This window comes from Gopherus evgoodei, chromosome 3 (assembly GCF_007399415.2).
Source record: "Gopherus evgoodei ecotype Sinaloan lineage chromosome 3, rGopEvg1_v1.p, whole genome shotgun sequence".
Classification (NCBI taxonomy): domain Eukaryota; kingdom Metazoa; phylum Chordata; order Testudines; family Testudinidae; genus Gopherus; species Gopherus evgoodei.
In genome coordinates this window covers 178,958,012-178,982,718 of record NC_044324.1, presented here as the reverse complement: position 1 = coordinate 178,982,718, position 24,707 = coordinate 178,958,012, and the positions used below count along the sequence as shown (strand labels likewise).

Below are 24,707 nucleotides of genomic sequence, written 5' to 3'. Positions count from 1 at the left end.
CCCGAGGGACTTACTCCACTATCCCTGCCTCCATGAGGGACTTCACTTCTTGACTTAGAAGTTGCTCGTGAGATGGGTCCCTGAAGAGGACCGAGGTGGGGGGGGTTGGTGGGGCAGGAGGGAGGAGAACTGGATAGAATATCCCCTCTCTACCGTGCGGAGCACCCAGCTGTCCGACGTGATTTGGGACCAGGCACTGTAGAAGGGGGACAGATGTGACCCAAAGGTAGGGGTAGAAGGATCCAGAGTCTCGACAGGTAGGTCACCTTCGACCGTACCATCAAATAGGGGGTCTAGGCCCCGATAGTGGTCTCGATTGATCCAGACGCCTGGCTGGAGGGGTGGCATTGGTGATGCCTCCTGCCATTTCTGCCCCGCCTGCGCCCCAGCTCCTGGCGAGTCTGAGGCTGGTAGGGGCGTGGGGCTGTCTGCGGCCTAAACTCCCTGCGCTGGGTAGCAGGGGTATGCAAGCCCAGCGAGCGGAGCGTGGCCCGCAAGTCCTTTAGGCTATGCAGACGCTTGTCCATCTTTTCTGAAAACAACATCTGCCCCTCGAAGGGAAGGTCTTGAATGGTCTGCTGGACCTCATAGGGCAGGCCCGAGACCTGGAGTCAGGCTCTCCGCCACATGACCAGGCCTGTGGCCAGGGTGCACAAGGCTGAGTCCGCCGCATCTAGGGCAGCCTGGAGAGAGGTTCGAGAGATCAGCTTTCCCTTCTCCACCAGGGCTGAAAACTCTGACCTCGAGTCCTGGGGAAAGGAGTTCCATAAACTTCGACATGGCTGAACACGTGTTATGACCATATCGGCTTACAATTGCCTGTTGGTTGGCAATGCGGAGTTGGTTGGCAATGTGGAGTACACTTTTCTGCCAAAGAGGTCGAGTCTTTTAGCGTCCCTGCTCTTTGGTGTTGACCCCTGAAACCCTTGATGCTCCTGTTGGTTGGCCGCATTCACCACTAGGAAGTCCGGGGTGGGGGAATGTACAAGTGTTCGTGCCCTTTAGAGGGGACGAAATAGCGCCGCTCCATTCTCTTGGCAGTAGGGGCCAGTGAGGCTGCCATTTGCCATAAGGTGCGGGACGTATCCGCTATGGTCTTTATCAGCGGGAAAGCCACCCTGGATGGCCCTGAGGGAGCCAGGATGTCTACTACAGGGTCCGCGTCCACCTCGATTTCCTCAGTTTGGATTGCGAGGCTCTGACCTGCTCGCCGGAGCAGTTGTTGGAAGATTCGAGTGTCCTCCAGGGCCGGTGCCGCAGCTGTGCCCGAGACCGCTTCGTCCGGGGAGGAAGATGAGGAAATTACATGGATCGGCCCTTCCTCCTGTGCGTGCAGGCCTTTGGGGTTCTGCGGCACACGGTACTGTGGTTGTGGGGCCAGTTCCGATTCTAAATGCGGCATCGCGACCGGTACCGGGGTCGCCAGTGAGCGGCTTGGCGTATTGGGCGGTGCCTGCTGAGCCCGAACTGTAGCCACTGCCGAACTTGGATATGGCACACCCCTGCCCAGTGATGGTGCCGGTGGAGGAGGCAGCTGCGCCAGAGCCACCAACGCCAAGGAGACCGAGGCCGACCCTGATCGAGGACCAAAAGCCTGGCCCACCGACTGGTGGTAGGCCCAGGGGGTCCAAAACGGCCACTGTGAGGGAGGATGCCATTGCTGCTCCCACTCTGGGTAACGCTGGTGGCTTGCCCCCGAAACTGATCTCCTGCTCCGCAACCGGCTGGAGCGGTAGGAGTCTGCCTCTGAGTCTGAAGTCTCTGAGTATGAGCACCTGGGGGGAGCAGCACTCGGTGCCATTGGAGAACGGTGCTGAGGCAGCGGGGAGCCTCTTATCTGGTCCGGTGCCGCCTTAGCGGCGTGGTGCGAGGAGGGAGGCGACAGCATGGCCAGCTTGCCCCTCAATTGTACTGGGGGATGGGCCGTGGTAGGCAACTCCCTACGGGCGGGAGGCCGACGCTGGGAGTCCCATTAAGTCTGAGGCCGCCTCGAACGCCTCCGGTGTTGAAGGGAGGCGCAAGTCTCCGCTGAGGTCTGGGGATCTAGGCCGGTCCGGACTCGATCGCCCTCTCTGCGGTGCGGGAGTCGATGGAGCAGCCGAGGGCTGTAGCCCAGCCTGTCCGCTTGCATCCAGGGATGGCATCAGCCTCGGATCCTGGTGGGGTGACCGTTTCCTCACCAGCTTTCTTTTCTTAGCGGGCACCGGCAACGGTGAGCGGTGCCGCACTGAGGCCGACTTCCTATGACCCGACTCCGTCCGGTGCCAGGTTTTAGATGACTTGGGCTGGGCCCTAAGTCCTGATGCCGGTGCTGGGACGCTCTGCACCGAGGAAGACGTGCTGGGCACCGCCTCGGATGGTTCCGGGTCTGAGGGTGGCTGCAGGGCAGCATCCATCAGGAGGACTCTAAGTCTTTGAGCTCTGTCTTTGAGAGCTCTCGGGCGGAAGCCTCTGCAGATAGAGCACCGGTCCTTTTGGTGGCTCTCTCCAAGGCACCTCAAACAAGCAGAGTGTGGGTCACTCTTGGGCATGAATTTCCCGCAGTCCTTGCAGAGTTTAAACCCGGGGGACCCAAGCATGCCCTAGTGGGTGACGAACACTTGGAGGAGGACCCCCCAACTATCCAGAACTATATACAATGACCTAAGTAAACTAACTATAACGTAACTATATACACGGACTATACACAAGGCTAGGACATTGCTAACTTGCTATGCGCAAGAGAAGTTCTAGCTAGCCATCATCGGCGGTAAGAAGGAACTGAGGGGGTGGAGGGACGTCGGGCCCCTTTATAGGGCGCCGTAGTGACGCCACACCAGGGGCGCCCGGGCCGACCCTACGGACGCTGCTAGGGGAAAGTCTTCCGGCTGGCGTGCACACAGCGCACGCACACCTACTTTGAATGGACATGAACAACCACTCGAAGAAGAAAGATGAGTTTAGAATGCAATGATCTCAATTATTCATTTGTTAATTAAGTACATAAGGTGTGTGCTTGAGCAACCACAATAAACTACACAAAATAAAACAAGAGACATCCTGTAAGAGTTACTTTACAGAAGAGATTTCTGTTGATACCATATTTACTGTCAGGATGACATCTACCCTGATTCTTTGGAATCTGCCCCTGACACACAGTGCACGGGCAACATTAATTCTGGCATTTCCTAACTTTTAAGTGCTTAACATTACCACCTTATCATTTTTTAACAGTTTTAGTTTATATAATTGAATACCACTTGTCTCAGAAATATGGATCTCTTTTTATACCAGTAGTGATTCTTTCTGCTTACTGGACACACATGAATATTTGCTAGCCTAACTTACCCTAGCTAACGGCAGAGAAGTTGTAGTATTTTACACATTGTGGAAACCACTTTAAATTGTTGTCCTATTACCTCTATACTTAGTTCCTGACAACTCTAGAAATGACTGAAGCTTGTGATCAATAAAACTCCAATGTATGTGTCTTAAAAAACATTTATTAAAGTTAATAAACTCCAGCACTTCTTGGTCCCAGAAAGCTGCAACTAGTACCAGGCTGATGATATTTAGAAAATGGAGGTACTGTCTGAACCATAACACTTTAAGAAGTGCTCCTCTCTCCCTGTCTACAGTCCAGGAGGACACCAAAAGCTGTTTGGAAGGACATATGTATAAACTCTAAAAGGTATAAATTTCTCCATGGTGGATGCTGAACTATTAGCCATCTATACCCAGAATGTGAATTTTCTTTATTGTGATGGCCAGCAGTGGAAAGAACAGACACACTCCAACATTTTACACTCTGTGAGCAGTACATGTCTCAAGCAAAGCACTGTAAGACGCTATACACAACACTGAAGTGTTGTTTAAAAAATAGGCTCCCTGAATCCTAAGGTCATTTTTTATTTCAAAACATAGATGCTGAAAATTTATATTCATAACCTATAAGGAGACTCTAAAATTTGAGGAGACAGATCTAGGGCCAGATTGTCAGCTGGTGTGAATGGCAGAGCTTCAGAAGCTATACTGATTTACACCAGCTGAGGATCTGGCCCCTCATCTGAATCAAATGTAATAATGGATGTTTTGAAAAAATATTTTATAAATAAATGCCTTAAGGTTAGAAGCAAGATCATGATTAAGGCTATGTTTTAGTTACAGGTATTTTCAGTAAAAGTCATGGACAGGTCATAGGCAATAAACAAAAAGTCACAGCCTCATGACCTGGGAAAAGGGGTCGTTCCAGAAGACGACTGTGGGGGATGGGTGTGGGGGGGTGACACTTCTCTGGGAGGGGGCAGCCTGGGGCCCCACTTCAGTCCGAGTTGGACCAGGGCCCTATGTGGGGGAGGAGCCCCCTGCCACTGGAGGGGGGGCAGCCCGGGGCCCCGCCGCCACTGGTCCTGGACTGCTGCTCCAGGGCAGCACTGGAGACCAGCTGCCTGGGGCTGCCAGAGCAGTGGCCAGTGCGGCTCACCCCTGGGTTTCCCCAGCTGCACCAGTGCTGCAAAATTCATGGAGGTCACGGAAAGTCACATTCACAAACGTAATTGTGATTCATTTATAACAATATTCTAGTACTGCATTTCCTTATTAAGCTACCACATACTTGGCTTTTGCTTCTTTAATAGAGCATCATGTTCAGCAATTTGTTTCTGCAACATTTCTTTTTCCTTCTCTAGCTGCTTACAGGATTTCATCGACATCTCCATTTTTCTACGAGCAAATGCATTTTGCTTCTTCAGTTGAACTATATGCTTCAGATTGTCCACCTACAAAATAAAAATATATATTTTTAGTTGCTAATAGGAAACTTTATTCTTCTGTCTAAGCATTATATTCTCACTAATGGTATCTCACCTGTCAGTAAAAGTTAAGTGTAACTAAACAACCAAATGTTATAATATGCATTTGTGTAGTAGAGTTCACTTAGTAATATACAATTGAATTATAGCAGCTTCTAATTCCAACAGAGAAACATTAAAGTCATGTTTATTGGAAAGCTACATGTGTGTAGATTTCCTTGATAGAGAAATAATAATCTAAATATAATATTTGAAATAACCAGTTGACAAAACCCAGCTGAAAAGCATGTGGTCCAGGCACGTTCGTCCACCCTATGTGCATTGGGGTGCCAAAATAAATGGATGGTGGATATCTGGCAGCCTTATAAAAAACACTACAGGATAAGGTAAATATCAAGCACAGTGCTCCATCAGCTGGGCATGGAGTGAGTGCTGTAATTCAGTGCCTGCTTGCCACAATATCGGCTCCATACTGTGCTACATGAGTGCTTTTCAATGTTTGTTTATTTCTGAAGTGAGAGCACAGAACTACAGTCAGTCATTCACCACAAACAGAAGTAGAAGAAGACTGCAGGCTAGAAAATGGAGAGGGAATTGATAAGACAAAATTCAGCTAGATGGACAGGTTTAAAAACTTTGCCCCTTCTGTTTGGCAGTAAACACTCAACCTATGTACGTAACAAGTAAAACTTCATACAGTCATTTCCAGAAATGTTTTGCAATGTCATGTGGAATTGTTCACACGCCTATGTAAATTATTATCAAGAATAGTGCTGTCATAAGAAGAATCTGTTGATAAATTTAGATGGAAATTCTGCATACATCAGAACTGATATGCTCTCACAAGCTGAGTGTGACATAATCAGGCAGTAGAAGCAATTTAAAGACAATAAGGGCATGTCTATACTGGAAAGTTTCACAAGGTATTAATTAATGTGTTCATTAACATGATGTTACAACATGCAGTGTAGACACTGCCCTGTTATGTTTAATATCACATCAGTCAGTTATGATTAACCTTAGGGGCAGAGTGAAAAGACATGTTTAAACATGGTTTAATTTTCAAGTACAGACCCTGGCAAAGTAGGTATTATCTTCATTTTAGTTGGTGAAATTAAGGCAGAGTCAAAGCCAGAGGTCAGCTCAGGAGCTCTTTACTTCCAGTTCTGTGCTTATACCATTATACAATGCCTCTTTCTAGATACCACATTGCAATTTAGTTTGAAAGTCAAAAATTAAACAGCGTGTAGGGAAAATACATACCTGAACTTTCTTAAGTTCTTCTATTGTCTGGTTAGCATCTTTCAGAGAATTATTTAATTGTTCTTTACTTGACTTCAAGAGCTCCATTTCCAACTTTTGTTCACCCAGACACTGCTCCAATGAATTCAATTTCTCTTGACAGGCCTGAATTTCTACTTCATTCTACAGGCAAAAAAATAGATAACTAGTACAGTTTTGAAAAGGCCCTCTACAGAATGCTACACAGAAAATGTCCTTATTGTTTGCAAGAGCTTTGCAGTAAGCTTGCATAATATAAATGCTTTGTTTTGAATTTAAAACGTGAAAGACCAATTTGCTTTAAGTGTAAAACTTTGTATACAAGAACTGTGCCTAGAAGAATTCTGCAATATTTTAAAACAGCGGTCGGCAACCTTTCAGAAGTGGTGTGCCAAGTCTTCATTTATTCACTCTAATTTAAGGTTTCGCGTGCCAGTAATAGATTTTAATGTTTTTAGAAGTTCTCTTTCTATAAGTCTATAATATATAACTAAACTATTATTGTATGTGAAGTAAATAAGGTTTTTAAAATGTTTAAGAAGCTTCATTTAAAATTAAATTAAAATGCAGAGCGCCCCGGACCAGTAGCCAGGACCTGGGCAGTGTGACTGCCACTGAAAATCAGCTTGCATGCCACCTTCGGCATGTGTGCCATAGGTTGCCTACCCCTGTTTAAAAAGGTAGTTTACTAGAAATCTTGTTTTAAAAAACCCTCTTTTTTAATTCATAGGAATGAAAAGAATAAAAAGACACAAGTAATTTCAAATGGGGTGGTCATTTATTATCAGAACTAGGGCACTTAATACCTGAAAAGCATGTAGGTACACATTTGTGCAGACAACTCTTTCAAGAGGAGGGAGGAGGACTTTTTATGACTATTGAATAAATATATATTTTGAAGTGTCGTAAGCCTTGTATTTTTCAGTACAATTTGTAAAGTATAATAACAATTTAGAAAAAATCTACAGAACTAAGTTACAGTAACATTCAGTGTGAGTTAAGCTCCCTAAAGCCAAACATTACACTTGAAGATGAGAAGAGATCCTTAAACAAATCAGATTAAAGTGTTGCACAACAGCGGCAGATCTAACAGATCATGCTTTTTCCTGTTTTCATAGGTTCAGACCGATGCTTCATATTTTACTAGCTTTTCTGTATGGGATCTATGTGAGTTCTCTGTAAGACCAAACAGTTAAAAGTTCTGTTAGCATTTCTACTAAAAGCCTCCAATTCTTACTAACCTAAATGTAGAAATACTACTTCCTAAGGTTCTCCCTTCTATTTGTGCTCAATTCTCCACCTGCCTCTCAAATCATCTTCTTGGATGCCACACAGGCTCCAGCTCGGTCTCTTCAAATCTGAAGTTCTTGGATCAGATTCTGCTGCCCTGCACCATGTATTGTCATTTACCCCACTCAAAGTTACTTTACACTTGTGTAGATGACTACCACACAATACAGCACAAAAGAGAATCTGGCCCTTTATATCTTTGCTATTAATTAATCTCCACCACATTCCACCTCTATCACCTCTGATATAATCAGACACCTACTTCACAGGGATGTTTTTTGGCTTAAATTTTTTGTGAAACAATGACATCCTGGGATAGAAGGACTAGTATGATTATTACACCTCGATCTTGTCACCTTCAACTCTTTTCTCTCTCTCATATTCAGTTTCTTCTCTAATTCTTCCACATCCTCCTTTTAATGTATTCACAATTCAGTCTTTCCTCACAATCTCCAATGCTGTAACATTTATCTTTATGCCTAGATTACCAGACGGTTAGACCCACTCTACCAAGCCCTTCCTCCCAGGAGTAGTCCCAGTGAAGATGTGTGAACACAACATTCAAAGTATTAAATTTATGAAATACTCTACACATCCATTTTTCCCCATAATAATTATCGGAAGCAAGTGCTTTGAAATACTATAGCTAAGACAACCTCTTCTTTGGGGATATTATATACACAAGTTGTTTGCTGAATATTCAAATCTTCCTTAAGATCCCCCGCGCCCTTTTCTTGTTTGCTTTACCTTTCTGTTTGCTTCTGCCAGAAGAGCCTGATGGTTTTTCTCTATTTGATGAAATCTGCTTTGATATTCTGAGATTTCTTTTTTCATTTCTCTCTCCTTTTTCTCCAGCTCTTTCTGAACCCCATCCAAACTCTTATTTGGTTCATTTTTTCCTGAAGTAGTTAGATCCAGTTGAATCTATAAACAAAAGTTGCTCAGTCTTTGGTAATTACATTTTTATAGATGAGGAAATAGCTGACATATTAGACAATTTGGCTTTGCATCTGGAAAAATCTTTAAATGTCAAAAACTGACAAGGTAAAAGAAAATGATCTAATGGCTGTATAGCTACAGTGCTGTAGTCCCAGACTTGAACTTTTTAACATAAAACAATAGCATACAAGATTACAGAGAAGATGGGCCTCTCTGTCATATACAAAGGCATTTTAGCTCTGAGTTGTACAAGAAGCTTCTTCCCACCAATGATGTTAGTAATAAAGCCAAAGCTAACCTCACAACATATACTGTAATTGTTCCTACTGAGGGTGTTCTGAGAGGTTCAGGGTTATTAGTCTCACCATGAGAAAGATGTTGCAACATTCTCAAGTATTTAAGTTGTCTATTTTTGTGACTATTCTGTGGACATATTAGGATATAGAGAGTTACTTCTGGGTATGATTCCAAAAAGTCATACTGAAATTCATAGCAAAACACAGTCGTGTAGTTTTGCACACAATTTCTGCAGCTAACATTCCTATTTAAATTAGAAGCAATGGTTAATATTTTACATAAATGAAAGCAAGGCTGCACGTCATATGATTTGTAAGACATCAAACTTGGAGAATGAAATATGAGGACTTTTAGAATAAGCAGCTTAAATATGAAACTACGTTTTATCTACCCTAGAAAGAGTTGTCAAAAAGTTTATTTTTAAAAAATAAATACTTGAGGAACATTATACTTGTTATCTAATTATCTCAGATACTCCGCTGATGGAAGACACGTAAATGCCTGAAATAGAGACGAGCCCTTTGTCATAGCAGCCTTTCCAGGCTGACATCCTGAGGCCCCTCATCCCCAGTGAGACAGTTTTCAAATACAAAGTATGAAGGAAAGGAAAAGAACAGTGAGCTCATCTTCTTTCTGTATTAGAGAAGAATATTAACAGAGTATTAAAATTCCTAAAATGTTGGAGCCAGAATCTCAGTTGCTTTAAACTGGCAGAGATCCATGGACTTCAATGAAGATACACAGATTTACACTAGCTGAGGATCTGGCCCTCAAACCTGGAAAAGTCAGTTTCTCATACAGTAACTAACTTGGCTGTTTTCTCTCTGTTTCTGGAGATTATTCATCTTTCTGACTGCTTTTTCCCCAAACTACCTTTATTTCTCCCCATGTTAATTTCATTGTCCTTTCTCCTCTTCCCTCCTCAGGAAAGAGAAAGATTCTGGCATTACACTTACTCTTGCTTGCGCAATCTCTCCACGCCCTAGTGGCAGTCTCCAGCTCTATAACCATGGCACACCCTCCTGGAACACCTTGATCCAGGATACATTTTAAAGAGCCATGTTAAATAGGCAATAAGAATCTGATTCAAAACCCAATGAAGTCAATGGGAGTCTTCCCGTGGGCTCTGACTTGGGCCCTAAACATGCCAACAGTACCACAGATACAAAAATTGAAAATACAAAACACACACAGAGTTTTCAGTAGGCCTGTGGGTATAGGCAAACAAATAGCTACATTGTGTACACCTTACCAGGTGAACGAATGCATATCTGTTAGTGCATACACCAAAATCTTTGTAGACTTGCAAGTGCACACATACAATCTTATGGCTTTTCTATACTGAGAAGTTAATTCGGATTAAAGTAAGGTATGAATTTAAAGTGACATAGTTATTCCTGATTAACTCCCTGCATGGATGATCTTATTCCAGAGAATGAGTATCCACACAGGGAGTTAATCACAAATAGCTATTATAGAACAAGTCCATGTGACAAACGTTCACTGAAAATCAGATCTATTCTTTCCACAGCACCACAAATTTTTGTTAGTGATTACTGTACAACCCTCAGTTTAAACTCCTTTGGACTTTAATTGGGCAAGGAAGAGGTCAGCCCAGAGGACATTCTATCCCCATACTTACAAAGAGGACTGTACAATAGCTTAAATTGAATTACCTTTTCAACAAGAGCAGATTTTTCAGACTGTGTGGACTCCTTCTCAAGATCTTTAGGGGATGCTTTTAGATTTTCTAGGGTAGCCTTCAAAATTTCATTATTAGATAGCTGTTGAACCTTCTGCTTCAATTCAGCTATCATATTCTGCAGCCCTTCTTTTTCCTGCATCCAGCATTTATGTTCACTTTCCGCATGTGACAGCTGTACAGAGAGCTGCTCTACATCTTTAATCTTTTGTAGTGCACCATTTTCTTGGATCGTCTCGTCCCGGGTTTGTTTACAGTCTGCAAGTTCCTGTACAAGTGCTCCTAGTGATTGTTCTAGTTTGGTACTGATGTTTCTTGCTTCCTGAAGATCCAGTAACAGTTGTGTTTTATCGTGTTCAAGACAACCCACTTGATGAATTAAGTCTTGTTCTTTTGCCTTACAAATTTCTAGCTCATTGAAAAAAAGCTTTATTTCCTCACTTGCATTTTTCAGCTGAGATTTTATCAATACCGTGACATTTTCAGACTCTTCTTTAATTTGCATATTTTCTTTCTCCTTTTCTTCCAACAGTCTTACAACATCAGCGTTAGAAGATTCTAATTCAGATATCTTTTCTTGCTTCTCCTGTAGTTCTTTATTCAAACCTTCTTTTTCTGACCTGAAGGCATTAACTGCGAATTCTAAACTTTTCACCCTTTCTGCCATCTCTTCCATCTCAGTTTTTAATGTTTCTGCCTCTGTTTTAGCAGTCTCTGCCTGAAGAATTGCATCTTCTAGATTTTCTTCTGACATCTGCAATTCTCTTTCAAGCTTCTCAATTTTGTCCTGAAGAAAATCTGCTTTCCGTTCACTCTCTTTCAGTTTTTCAACTGTGCGGTGCTTTTTCTTCTCATCTGATTCTATTTTTATTTTCAACTTCTCAATTCCATACCGCAGCTGATCCACCTCTTCTTGTGTTGAGTTCAGTCTAGCAGCAAGTTCGCCTTTTTCAATTAATGAGCCTTCCAAAGTTTTGGAAAGCTTAGAGCTTTCCATTTCTGATTCACTTAACTTAGTCTGCAACATTTCAGACTCCCTTAGAATCAATTTTTTTTCCTCCTCCAGATCCTGCATCTGGTTTTGAAACTTTTCTTTTTCTAATGTCAGAATCTCTGCTTCCTTCTCCACATTCTGCAACTGCTGCACAAGATAGTCTTTTTCCCTTAATAAATGATCTACATCAGATTTTGTGGTCTGAAGCAGTTTGGTTTGTGTCTTAGCTTCAGCCTCTAATATCCCAATAAATTCAGTAGCATCCACTTTGTTTGACTCTAGTTCTTTTATTTTCTCCTGCAGTTTCTGATACAGTTGATCCAATTCCTCTTTTTTCTCTGACAAAATACTCAGTTCTTGACTGAGTTGGTTCCTCTCCATTATGATTACAGCAAGTTGTTCTTGAAGAGTTGAAACAGTTTTCAGTTTATTTTCAATGTCTTTTTCTAACTTCTGATTTTTTCTCTGAAGTTCCTCTATGTCACCTTCTATGGATAGGGCATGGTTCTCAACGTTCTCTTTCTCAGATTTTGTCCTCCTCAGTTCGTTTTCAGTTACGAGGAACTTCTCGTGCCAGACTCCTTTGGTCACTTCCAAGTCCTCCAGCATATCTGTTACATCAGATAATCTAACTTTGTACACATCCAGGTCAGACTTTGCCTTGTCAAGTTCTTTTTCTAGAATCATAATTTTGTAAGATATCTGCTGCTTATCAAAAGAAACAGATTCAAGTTTCTCATTTAAGTTTGAGTTTTCTTTTTTAAGTACTAGAACTGTTTTTTCTAATTCTGCATAAGCAGTTATCTTTGCAGTTAGTTCTGTATGCTGCAAATCCAACCTTGAGTTTAATTCTTTGATTTCTATGAGAAGAGCATCAACTTTTGTATTGCTTTCCTCTATGCCAAGGAGTAGCTTCAGGTCTTCACTAGATGTCTTGTTAATCTGTAGCTGAAGAGTTTCATCTGTTACTTGATTTTCCATGAAATCCAGAGGCGTTGTAGAGATGCTGTTATTGGAAAATGACAATTCATTGTGGCAGTCTATCTTTTTCTCCAATGTATTTCTATATTCAGTCTCTGACATCAGTTTTGCTGGACATTCTTCTGCAGATCTTGCTTCTGTGACCTCAGCTACATTTTCACATTCAGAGTTTTCTTCTATAGTAATTTGTTCACATAGTTTTATCTCAGATTTCTCTCGCTTGGGAGCCAAGTTTTCATTAGGTAAACTATGCACTTGCAACTGATACATGCCATTATTTTCTTGTGCAGTAAGAGAAGTCTGCAATTGGTAGAAGTCAGGGAAAGACAAGAGTGAGTCTACAAGGAAGACTGAGAAATTTCTTACCTGGTAATTTTCCACTAGCAGCTTCTCTCATTCATAACAAATGGGTAATGTCACTCACCTGTGCAGTGTGATCCAGTGTTGTTGCTGGAGGCTACAGGACTAAGCCTTGCCCTTCAACTCAGGCCATTAGAAGAATTATTCCAAAGCTATAGGAACACTCTAGCAAACTATTACTAACCTTAAGACAACCTGAAATTATAAAAACTAACGTTAAGACGGTAAGACAATTATATATTTAAATCTATATATTTTTTCTACAAATTGTACCATGGTCATTTATCTGATAAGAACGGTGCGCTGAATTAAGAGATACTACTAGCTGAAAGAAAATTATCCGGTGAGAAATTTTTAGTGCTGTAGATTAATCACAGTTAACTCAAAAAAATTAATCGCAATCAATCGCAGTTTTAATTGCATGGTTAAAATTCAATTGCTGTTCTATTGTTTATTAAATATTTTTGGATTTTTTTCTACATTTTCAAATATATTGATTTCAGTTACAATCCAGAATATGAAGTGTACAGTGCTCACTTTACATTATTTTTATTACAGATATTTGCACTGCATAAGTGATAAACAAAAGAAACAGTATTTTTCAATTCACTTCATACAAGTACTGTAATGCCATCTGTAAGGAGGCGCCCTGGCTCCGCGCCACGCCTGAGGGGGACAAGCCAGAGCAGGCGCCTCAGTGGGCAGAGTCAGCACGGCCTGTCCCCGCCCCCCCGGAAGTCAAGGGGCGGGACAGGAAGTATAAAAGCCCGGCCCCAGCACTCAGTTGGCCGCCGACTTCCGGAGAGGACAGACGCTGGTGCCCGGGCTCCTGCCTGGCCGGACCTACCATGCGCCCACTACCCGGAGGAGTGCTACCCGGACCTGCCTCGCGCCCATTACCCGGAGGAGCGCTGCCCGGACCTGCCCCGCGCCCATTACCCAGAGGAGCGCTGCCCGGACCTGCCTCGCGCTCACTACCCGGAGGAACGTTGGCCTGACCTGCCGTGTGCCCGATACCCCGAGCAGTGGCCTGAGCTTCCCCACGACCGGTACTCGGAGGAACCTATGGTCTGGGACCCATCAGACAACGCCGGCAAGAACCAGGTACCCAGAGAGGGGGAGGTTGGAAGTAGCCCGGGGATAGCCGACCCTGGTTTGGCTCCGGAAGAGCCCGAACCCATGTCAGTGTGTTGCGGCCAGGATCCTCACTGACCGCAGTGGGTCTTGACCGCTGCTAGGGCCCCGGGCTGGAACGCAGTGGAGTGGGAGGGCCTGCGTTCCCCCTGTCACCCGTAACTGGGTGGCAGACTCCCCCTCTTCCCGCCTATTGCCACTGCTCTGCCCTGATCCAGAGGGCCAGAGCGAATTAGACTTGTGTTTGGTGCCCGCCCGAACCCAGGGCTGGGCCCCGTTGACTTTGCCACTGCTCTGCCCTGACCCAAAGGGCCAGAGCTAATTAGACTTGTGTTTGGTGCCCCGCCCGAACCAAGGGCTGGGCCCTGTTGACTTTGCCACTGGTCTGCCCTGACCCAAAGGGCCAAAGCTAATTAGACTTGTGTTTGGTGCCCCGCCCGAACCAAGGGCCCGGGCTGATACTGTGTTTGCTCAGCCCCGCTGAAGGCCTGAGCCTGAACTATTGCTGCCTGCCCTGTCCAAGGGCCGGGGCTTATTGACTTTGAGAGCCCCGACCCCGGCTAGAGGGCCGGGGCTCTACCCTGTTTACAGACCCTGTGCCCCGCTCAACACCTGCCGAGGGCTAAGCCTACCCGGACTGCGGGGCGCAAGGAGGCGCCCTGGCTCCCCGCCACGCCTGAGGGGGACGAGCCCCGACACAACTGGCTTACACCATCTCTTTATCGTGAAAGTGCAACTTACAAATGTAGATTTTTTTTGTTACATAGCTGCACTTAAAAACAAAACAATGCAAAACTTTAGAGCCTGCAAGTCCACTCAGTCCTACTTCTTGTTCAGCCAATTGCTAAGACAAACAATTTTGTTTATATTTATGGGAGATACTGCTGCCTGCTTCTTATTTACAGTGTCACCTGAAAGTGAGAACAGGCGTTTGCATGGCACTTTTGTAGCTGGCCTTACAAGGTATTTACGTGCCAGATATGCTAAACATTCATGTGCCCCTTCATGCTTCAGCCACCATTCCGGAGGACATGCTTCCATGCTGATGATGTTCGTTAAAAATATAGTGCGTTAATTTACTTTGTAACTGAACTCCTGGGGGAGAATTGTATGTCCCCTGCTCTGTTTTACCCGCATTTTGCCATATATTTCATGCTATAGCTGTCTCGGATAATGACCCAGCACACGCTGTTTGATTTATAAACAGTCTCTGCAGATTTGACAAAATGCAAAGAAGGTATCAATGTGAGATTTCTAAAAATAGCTACAGCACTTGACCGAAGGTTTAAGAATCTGAAGTGCCGTCCAAAATCTGAGAGGATCAAGGTGTGGAGCATGTTTTCAGAAGTCTTAAATGAGCAACACACTGATGTGGAAACCATAGAACCCAAACCACCAAAAAAGAAAATCAGCCTTCTGCTGGTGGCATCTGACTCAGATGATGAAAATGAACATGCGATGGATCATTATTGAGCAGAACCTATCAGCACAGACGAAAGTCCTCTGGAATGGTGGTTGAAGAATAAAGGGACATCTGAATCTTCCGCATATATGGTACATAAATACTTTGCAATACTGGCTACTACAGTGCCATGCGAATGCCTGTTCTTACTTTCAGGTGACATTGTAAACAAGAAGTGGGCATTATCTCCTGGAAATGTAAACAAACTTGTTTGTCTGAGTGACTGGCTGAAGAAGTAGGACTGAGTGGACTTGCAGGCACTAAAGTTTGACATTGTTTTGTTTTTGAATGCAGGTTTTTTTGTACATAATTCTACATTTTTAAGTTCAACTTTCATGACAAAGAGATTGCATTATAGTACTTGTATGAGATGAATTGAAAAATATTTCTTTTGTTTTTTACAGCACAAATATTTGTAATAATAAATATAAAGTGAGCACTGTACACTGTGTTGTGTTGTAACCGAATATACAGAAAACATCCAAAAATATTTAAATAAATGGTATTCTGTTAACAGTGAGAATAATCACAATTAATTTTTTTAATCGCTTGACAGCCCTAGAAATTTCTCATTATGCTAAAGAGCTTCTCTTCATTCATCACAAATGGGAAACAGGAAGCAGTGAGTCACAGAAGTGTGTGTGGGAGAGAAAAAGGACAAATGAGAAAAGACGGTTACTCACCTTTGTAACTGTTGTTCTTCGAGATGTGTTGCTCATATCCATTCCAGTTAGGTGTACGCGCCGCGCGTGCACATTCGTCGGAAAACTTTTACCCTAGCCACTCAGTGGGCCGGCAGGTCGCCCCCTAGAGTGGCGCCACCATGGCGCTCCATATATACTCCTGCCGGCCCACCCGCTCCTCAGTTCCTTCTTGCCGGCTACTCCGACAGTGGGGAAGGAGGGCGGGTGCGGAATGGATATGAGCAACACATCTCGAAGAACAACAGTTACAAAGGTGAGTAACCGTCTTTTCTTCTTCGAGTGATTGCTCATATCCATTCCAGTTAGGTGAATCCCAAGCCTTACAAAGGCGGTGGGGTCGGAGTGAAATATGGCAGAATAAAACTGCCGAGCCAGAGGCTACAGCCTCCCTTGACTGCTGAACCAGGGCATACTGCGAAGCAAAGGTAAGGACCGAGGACCAATGGAGCTTCGCGACAGGTCTCGTGGGTAGAAACACGAGCCAGCAAGGCGGCAGATGAAGCCTGAGCCCTGGTAGAATGCACGGTGATGTGGCTTGGTGAAATATGAGCCAAATCAGAACAAGTGGGGATGTCCGCCATCACCCAAGATGAGATCCTCTGAGAGGAAAACAAGCAAGCCCTCCCTTTGGCCCGCTACCGGGGCAGAGCTGGGGCACCTTAGGAAATGATTCTGTCAGCACAAGATAATGCGAGCACTCCACAGACGTCCAAGGAGTGCAAAGGTTATGCCCATTGCGTTGAGCTGTGGGTAACATGAAAGGCCAAAACACCTTAGGGAGGAAAGCCGGGTGCGGTCACAACTGCACCTTGTCTTTGTGGAACCTTCGTAAGAGCTCTGATCTCAGAGACCCGTCTGGCCAAGACTAGGTTGAGGCCCCAGGGCGGGGCTGGGCGGCGCACCTGAGGGTGCAAGCGCTCCAAGCCCTTGAGGGACCTCAAACCCATAGAGCGTGGGACACTGAACGTCCATCTAAGCCTGCTGGAAGGTAGGGACGGCTGCTGAGAGTATCCTCAGTGATGATACCGCCAGATCCTGCCACTGAAGGCCAGAGGCAGGCCAGATAGAGGGGATCGAGACCTCAGCAGGAGCAAGATCGAGCGTACTGTAGCTGTAAAGGAAACGCTTCCACCTGGCTCGGTACGTTGACCAGGTGGAAGGCTGCCTGTCACCCCAACTCAGGTACGCAGGAGCCACCGTGAGGCGAAGAGGCTGCAGGTCCGAGTGACGAAGCCTGTCATTGCCCTGAGTGATGAGGTCTGGGCTGACAGGCCGAGCAACGTGGTATGTCAGTGCTGCCTGGACCACTCTGGAGTGATCATGATGACGCACGCTCCGCCCCTGCGGAATTTTAGCAGGACGTAACGAACCAGTGGGAACAGCGGGAAGGCATAATGCAGTTGGCCGTTCCACGGTATCAGGAATGCGTCCAAGATCGATTCCGAGGAGAGACCTTGGAAGGAGCAGGACACCTGGCATTTCCTGCACTCGCGGTGAGCGAACAGGTCTGTGTGAGGAACCATTTCCACTTCCGGAAAGCGGGACGCCTCACATGGGGCAGAGTGATGACTCGTAAGACAGGAAAGACCTGCTGAGTCAAAGAGATAAGACGTTCCGAGCGCCTGGGAGAAAGGACGTCGCCAGCTCCATCGAGCGGGCCATGCAAAAGACCCGGAAATGGATGGCCTCCTGACAAAAAAGGGGGGAGGACTATGTCCCCCCTGAATGCTTATGAAGCACCTGGCCATTGTGTTGGCTGTAAACACCGAGATACAACGGCCTCGCAGCTGCCGCTGGAACCCCTGACACGCCAGGCGGACTACTCTGATTTTTGGGGCATTAATGAGGAATGCCAGCTCTCTAGAAGACCGAAGGCCTTAAGCTCGGAGGTGACCATGAGCACTCGAGCAGAGAGATGATGCGTCCGCCGTCAGGGGCAGTGAGGGCTGGGGCGGATGAAACCGCATCCTGTCCACACCAAGGAGGGGGTTAGCCACCACTCTAGGGAGCCTAAGGCGTTCGAGGGAACGGTGACTACCATGACCATTGGCTCCCTGTCCAAGCGGTACGCCGAGGTGGGCCAGACTTGGAGAGGACGGAGGCGGAGCTTGGCGTGTTTGGTTACAAACTTGCGGGCAACCATGGACCCAGGAGATTGAGACAAGAACGAGCTGAGGTCGTTGGGAAAGCCTTCAGACCTCAGATGATTGATGCCATCGCCTAAAACCGCAGTTGCGATAAGCAGGCTCCGGCTAGGTAGGAGACCAAGATAGCCCCTAGGAAGCCCAACCTCTGCGTGGGAACCAGAGTGGATTGCTCTATAGTAATCATCAGGCCTTGATCTGTGAATAAGACCGTGACGATGCCCACGGCTGAGTGGGTTGTGTGTCAGAGTCTCCTCGGATAAGCGAATCGTCCCAATACGGAAAAACGCATATCCGACATAGCTACGGTAGGCGGCGACTATGGCCGTAAACCGGGAGTATTCACCGCTGGCTATAAAGCGGAGGCATCTCCCATGCGGAGGGAAGATGGCATTGCAAAAGTACGCGTCCTTCCTATCCAGGGCGGCATAGTAGCCCCCCGGAGGCAAGGATGGAATAATGGTTCCCAGGGATACCATGCAGAACTTCAACCTTATCCCAAACCGGTTGAGTCCATGCAGGACCAGGAAGGTCTGACCTGTGGTCGAGTGGGGGACTAGGGCATAACGGGAGTAAAACCGCTAGCCCCTTTTGTCCGCTGAAGGGGGACAGGGCTGGAGCAATTTTAAGGTGGTACCTATGCTCCATCGTGCGCAGGACCCAGCGACCTAAAAGTAACTGGGGCCATGCCAGGAGAAAGCGGGATCAGGATCCCGTCCTGCGACTGGTACACCGCCCTCCGGTGAACCTTGGAAGGTCCGTCTTTGGTCCCAGTGGTAATTGCGAGGGACCTCGACTTTGGCTTTTTAGGGGGCCTGACGTTTGTCTGCGACCACCTTGGCCTTGCCGTTTTCCAGAGTTCTGCCTCTGGCTAGGCACAGAGTATGGCGGCTGGGGCCATAAAGGCCTGCGTTTGGTCGCAGGCGTATACATGCTGAGACGCATTAGGACCCTATTGTCCAGCAGGCTTCGCAGTCTGGGGCTGTCTCTGCCGCGAAGATGCCTTTACCAACAAAGGGTAAATCCTTTCCCCCGTCCTCCAAGACGGCAGCGAACTCTAGGTGGGAGGTTCGAGGGAGAAACTCCTCCACCCAGGTGCTATAAGTATCGCAGCTAAGCAAGGCTTGTTGCTTCGCACCCCAGAGGCGCAGGGCCCCTGCAGAATACACCTTGCATTCGCCAAGGCTCTTTCTGCTTCGGGGCTGGCGCCCGCTGGCCATGATATCAGGATCGTGGTCCTGAGCATAAAATCCGCGCATATGGGGTGACACGGATGCGTGTCCGGACGGCCATGGAGGTACTAAAAGAGGGCACGGGCCGAGTCCCTGACTCACTCGGACCTTGCCCAACTCGGCACCGGGGACCGGCATCGGGAGGCGTATCGGTACCTGGAACGAGATCCAGACCCGCAACCAGAACGGTGTCGGGAGGTCGACCGAGATCTCGAGGCTCGGAGAAGAGCTACAGGAGTCAAGGTACCTGCCCCGGTGCCAGATGTCGGAACGGTGCCGATAGCGGGTCGGCGAACGGGATACCGACCGGTGCAGTGAGTGTGACCCGTACCGAGGAAAACAGTACCGGGACTGCCAGTGGTGTCCGGTGTGCCGACAGGACTTGGCGCGTCTGCGGGACCGTGATCATAGACGGTGCCGCTCTGCTGTACTGACAGGGGACAGTCCCATGAAGAGACTGTATTACCCGTACCGGCGGTGCCCGGGTCAGGCAGCACTGACTCCGTCATGGCACTGAGAGCCCTCGCCGTTGGTAACATCTCCGGCGCGCAGGGAACAGCAGGCTCAACCACAGTGCGTACTGGGGAGCTGTCAGGCACCGGATTCGACGGCCCTCGTGGGGCCGGGATCCATGGTACCGAGGTCATCAGAGCTTCGGTAGGTGCCGGTGCCGGGAGAACCGAGTTAGATAAGCCGTCTGGCTGGGGTGCCGTCAGCACTGAAGCAGCGGGAGTAATACGCTCAACCACGGCGCGTGCCGGGGAGCCGTCGGACACCGGATTCTACGGCCCTTGCGGGACCGGGATCGACGGTGCCGAAGCAGGTGTCGGTGCCGGGCGATCCGACTTAGACTAGCCCTCTGGCCGCGGTGCCGTGGGCACGGAAGCAGCCGGAGAAGTAGCTCGACCACGGCGCGCGCCGGGGAGCTGTCAGGCACCGGATACTATGGCCCTTGCGGGACCGGGATCGACGGTGCCGACGTCATCGGTGCCGCAGCAGGTGTCGGTGCCGGGCGATCCGACGTAGACGAGCTCTGGCTGCGGTGCCGTTGGCACGGAAGCAGCCGGAGCAATACGCTCAACCACGGCGCGTGCCGGGGAGCCGTCAGGCACCGGATACTATGGCCCTTGCGGGACCGGGATCGACGGTGCCGACGTCATCGGTGCCGCAGCAGGTGTCGGTGCCGGGCGATCCAACGTAGACGAGCTCTGGCTGCGGTGCCGTTGGCACGGAAGCAGCCGGAGCAATACGCTCAACCACGGCGCGTGCCGGGGAGCCGTCAGGCACCGGATTCTACGGCCCGTGTGGGACCGGGATCGACGGTGCCGACGCCATCGGTGCCGCAGCAGGTGTCGGTGCCGGGCGATCCGACGTAGACGAGCCCTCAGGCTGCGGTGCCGTTGGCACGGAAGCAGCCGGAGCAAACGCTCAACCACGGCGCGTGCCGGGGAGCCGTCAGGCACCGGATTCCACGGCCCTTGTGGGACCGGGATCGACGGTGACGACGTCATCGGTGCCGGAGCAGGCGTCGGCGCCGGGCGATCCGACTAGACGAGCTCTCTGGCTGCGGTGCCGCTGGCACGGAAGCAGCAGGAGCAATACGCTCAACCACGGCGCGTGCCGGGGAGCCGTCAGGCACCGGATTCTACGGCCCTTATGGGACCGGGATCGACGGTGACGACGTCATCGGTGCCGTAGTAGGTGTCAGCGCATGGCGATCCGACTAGACGAGCTCTCTGGCTGCGGTGCCGCTGGCACGGAAGCAGCAGGAGCAATACGCTCAACCACGGCGCGTGCCGGGGAGCCGTCAGGCACCGGATTCTACGGCCCTCGTGGGACCGGGATCGACGGTGCCGACGTCGTCGGCGCCGGGCGAGCCATCTTAGACGAGCTGTCTAGCTGTGGTGCAGCTGACACAGAAGCAGCAGGAGCAGTAAGCTCTACCACGGCGCGAGCCGGGGAGCTGCCAGGCACCGGATTCCCTGGTCCTGGGGGACTGGAATCGACGGAGCCGAAGTCATCGGTGCCTCTGCAGGCCGGATAACGCAACTGAGGCGAGCTCTCTGGCTGCGATGCAGGTGGCACGGAAGTAGCGGGAGCAGGGGGCTCAACCACGGCGCGTGCCGGGGAGCCGCCAGGCACCAGCAGGAATCGTAGACTCTCTCGACCTCGGAAGAAAGGAACGGTGCCGAGTCGACATCGGTGCCGGCGACGGTCGGTGCCGGAAGGCCTTGGTGGTACCGGCGGGGTCCGGTGCCGAGGAGGCGCTTCTGCCCGCCGCTTGAACATCGCTCCGCGCCCAAGGTGGAGGGGCAAGTGAAAGTCCCGCACCTTTTTGTTCTCGGCTTAAAAGCCTTGCAAATGGGGCACTTATCTGTCAAGTGTGATTCTTCAAACAGGAGTCATGTAGATCTCTCTTCGGCCGCGGCTTCTGGTAAGCCGGGCCCCTTTTGAAAATCTGGTGAGCCATGCATGGCTCCGGCACTGGGCTCATGGAAGGGCCACTTCCTGAACCCCGCTAACTAAACTAACCATGTTAGCAAAGGAAAAACGTATAACCATACAAATATATACATATAAAAGTGTTATAACTGCATAATTATATACGAGAAAACGAGTAGCTAGGGAAGTGGAGGTCAGCTAAGCCGCGCTCCACTGTTCCAACGACCGACACGGGCGGTAAGAAGGAACTGAGGAGCGGGTGGGCCGGCAGGAGTATATATGGAGCGCCATGGTGGCGCCACTCTAGGGGGCGACCTGCCGGCCCACTGAGTGGCTAGGGTAAAAGTTTTCCGACGAATGTGCACGCGCGGCGCGTACACCTAACTGGAATGGATATGAGCAATCACTCGAAGAAGAATTTTAGTTTTTCACAGAACAGGACAGAATTAGGAGATCCCGCCATATAGAGCAAAAGCTTGGTATTGAAGGAATTATTTGGGAACCAACCAAGTAGCAACCTACTGTGATAGACCCAGGCCAGTTGGGAACAATAGAGTAGTAGAAGGGAGATATATTGGGTACTGGATTAGCAGTTTTCTGTTCCCTGAGTGACCAGAGCAGGGGCTGCTCCAGGCTAATGAGAACACCTGATTCCAATTAACTTGCTAAGAGTCAGGTGAGGCTGTTAAGCACTTGACTTTAATTAAAGCCCTCTGATGCTATAAAAGGGTTCACTCCAGTCAGGCCAATGGGGAGCCAGAGGAGAGGAAGTGTGTGCAAGGAACTGGGAGCAAGAGGCATGTAAGAAGCTGAGAGTGAGTAGGCTTATGGCTGTAGGACTGAAAAGTACAAGCATTATCAAACATCAGGAGAAAGGTCTGGTGGTGAAGACAAAGAAGGTGTTGGGAGGAGGACATGGGGAAGTAGCTGCAGCTGCAATCCACAGGGCCCTGGACTGGAACCTGGAGTAGAGGGCAGACCTGGGTTCCCCACAAACTTCCCATTTCCTGATCAAACACAGGAGAAATTGACCAGGACTGTGGCTTCTACCAGAGGGGAAGGTCTCTGGGCTATTTTCTGACCCACAGGATGAATCTGTGAGGAGAGTAAAATCTGCCAACAAGCGCAGGACCCACTAAGGTAGAGGAGAAACTTTGTCACACTACAAAGGATGCCTCTGCAGAGAAATAGGAACCTACTGTGCAAATCTTCCTCAAATGAGGCTCAGATACTTCTGCCCCACAATACCACTAGGGACCTTATGGAGAGAGCCTTGATTCACTCAGTGAATGGTTTCTCAAAGGCCTAGCATGCCAACTAGTGAAGGATTTTAACATCTTGTCTGTAGCAACTTTGAAATGCCCAGGTCCTGCATTTTGGATGGAAAGAGATGAGTATATGACTGGCATATATATTTTTATATGCTTAAGATACACTTTTAGAGCTCTAGCAATCCCTGCTAATGCCACAACACTTCCAAAGTTAAAGTTGAAACAAACTAATTTCCTAGAATTGTGGAAAGAGGAATTTACTTTGGGCAGAAAGGTTTCTGGGCTGTAAGAATAACCTTTTCTTTACAACCAACCAAGTGTAGTTCTTGTACAGCTTGAGGAACTAATTCCAAAATCTGATTTTAGGAACAAATAGCAACTAGAAAAACCAACTGCTGGTCAGTCTGATGAATCTTAACATTTGGTGCTCAATTGGGAATTTGACGTACCTGAATAAAGAACATCAAAATGTTGTGATTATTAATTTTTTGTACTAATTATATACCTGGACCCCATTGTGCTGGGCACCAATTATATATATATGATTGAATTCTGTCTGGATATCAAAATGTATCAGTTAGGGGAATGGATAATCTCTGCTGAACTACACTTTTCTTTTGACACCCAGGCTGTTAATTGTAGGCAGCTCAGGTACAGATGAAATAGGGGCCCATACTTCAAGAGATCTGTTTTTTTCTGCAGACGTACTGGCCACTGTCAGATGACATAGTGGACTCAATGGACCACTGGTTTGATCCCATCTGTCCACACCATTGCACCTAAAATTTGAACCCTCTTCCATGGTTGAAAGAGGGTCCCAGGATGAAAAGCAGAGATGAACAATTTATATTACCCTGTCACCTGAGACAGGGCTTCACAGAAGTAGCACGTCTCTGCACACCCAGATATACTCCAGGGTGGGAGAGGACAGGGAGCCTGATACAGAGCACTCCTGGAGACCCGTATATAGGAGAAAAGCCCAGCAAACACATCCTAAAACTGGGAGGGCAAGAGAAAAGGTTTAAAGCCTGATGTTTATACAATCTGCTCATTATTACTTCTTTACAAAGGGGACAATTCCTTTTGTCTTTTTTGGGACCCAGAGCATATGGAGTTTCCAGGCGTTATGCCTGTGCCAGCTATGTGGGGTTCTCATCTCCTTAAGAATCCTCATGCTCCTGATCAAGCCTTCTCACAATGAAGTCAGGGCTTCAAATGGGTGTGTTTACGTGTGCATGCATGGCACTAGTGCGCTGGTCCAACAAAGCTCCATCCCCTCACACAGCAAGGATTTGTGGCTTGTAGGTAGCAGCAGGACATAGGTCATCCTCTAAGACTCCTAAAAAATTGCCCACTGCACTACTTGGACTTAGCTTGATCTTGCAGGGCTCGCAATAGCAGTCAAAGAGTTACTGAGAAGTGTTGTGTTTGCAGATCCAGAGAACTTACTTGAGGAGATGAAGAGAAGAGCAAGAAGTTGAAATGAAATCAGTATTGCAGAAAAATTAATTAAAATTAGTTATAAAACAAAGTTGTTGGGAGAAACTAAACTGCCAACTTGTTCTGCTGCTGGACAAAATTTCTGGTGGCCTGAATTGAAGGGTGGCGCTTAGTCCTGGAGCATCCAGCAATAACACTGGTCCACCTCCCAGTTCTACACATGAGAGGCATCACCACTTTGTTA

The 24,707-nt window shown here is 47.7% G+C and overlaps 1 protein-coding gene across 6 annotated transcripts in view; it reads right to left on the bottom strand.

Moving 5' to 3' along the window:
* CENPF (centromere protein F) overlaps window positions 1-24,707 on the bottom strand; it is a 117,029-nt gene that overhangs the window by 9,650 nt on the left and 82,672 nt on the right. For 5 of the 6 annotated variants that reach the window (XM_030557525.1, XM_030557524.1, XM_030557528.1 and 2 more), the window contains 4 exons: window positions 10,274-12,574; window positions 8,109-8,285; window positions 6,054-6,215; window positions 4,595-4,757 (listed from right to left, as the gene is read on the bottom strand). In XM_030557525.1, coding sequence (XP_030413385.1) covers window positions 4,595-4,757; window positions 6,054-6,215; window positions 8,109-8,285; window positions 10,274-12,574 — 2,803 coding nt within the window. Of the gene's footprint in view, window positions 1-4,594; window positions 4,758-6,053; window positions 6,216-7,170; window positions 7,248-8,108; window positions 8,286-10,273; window positions 12,575-24,707 lie in introns of those variants that run through there. The other variant, XM_030557531.1, reaches the window with a different exon arrangement.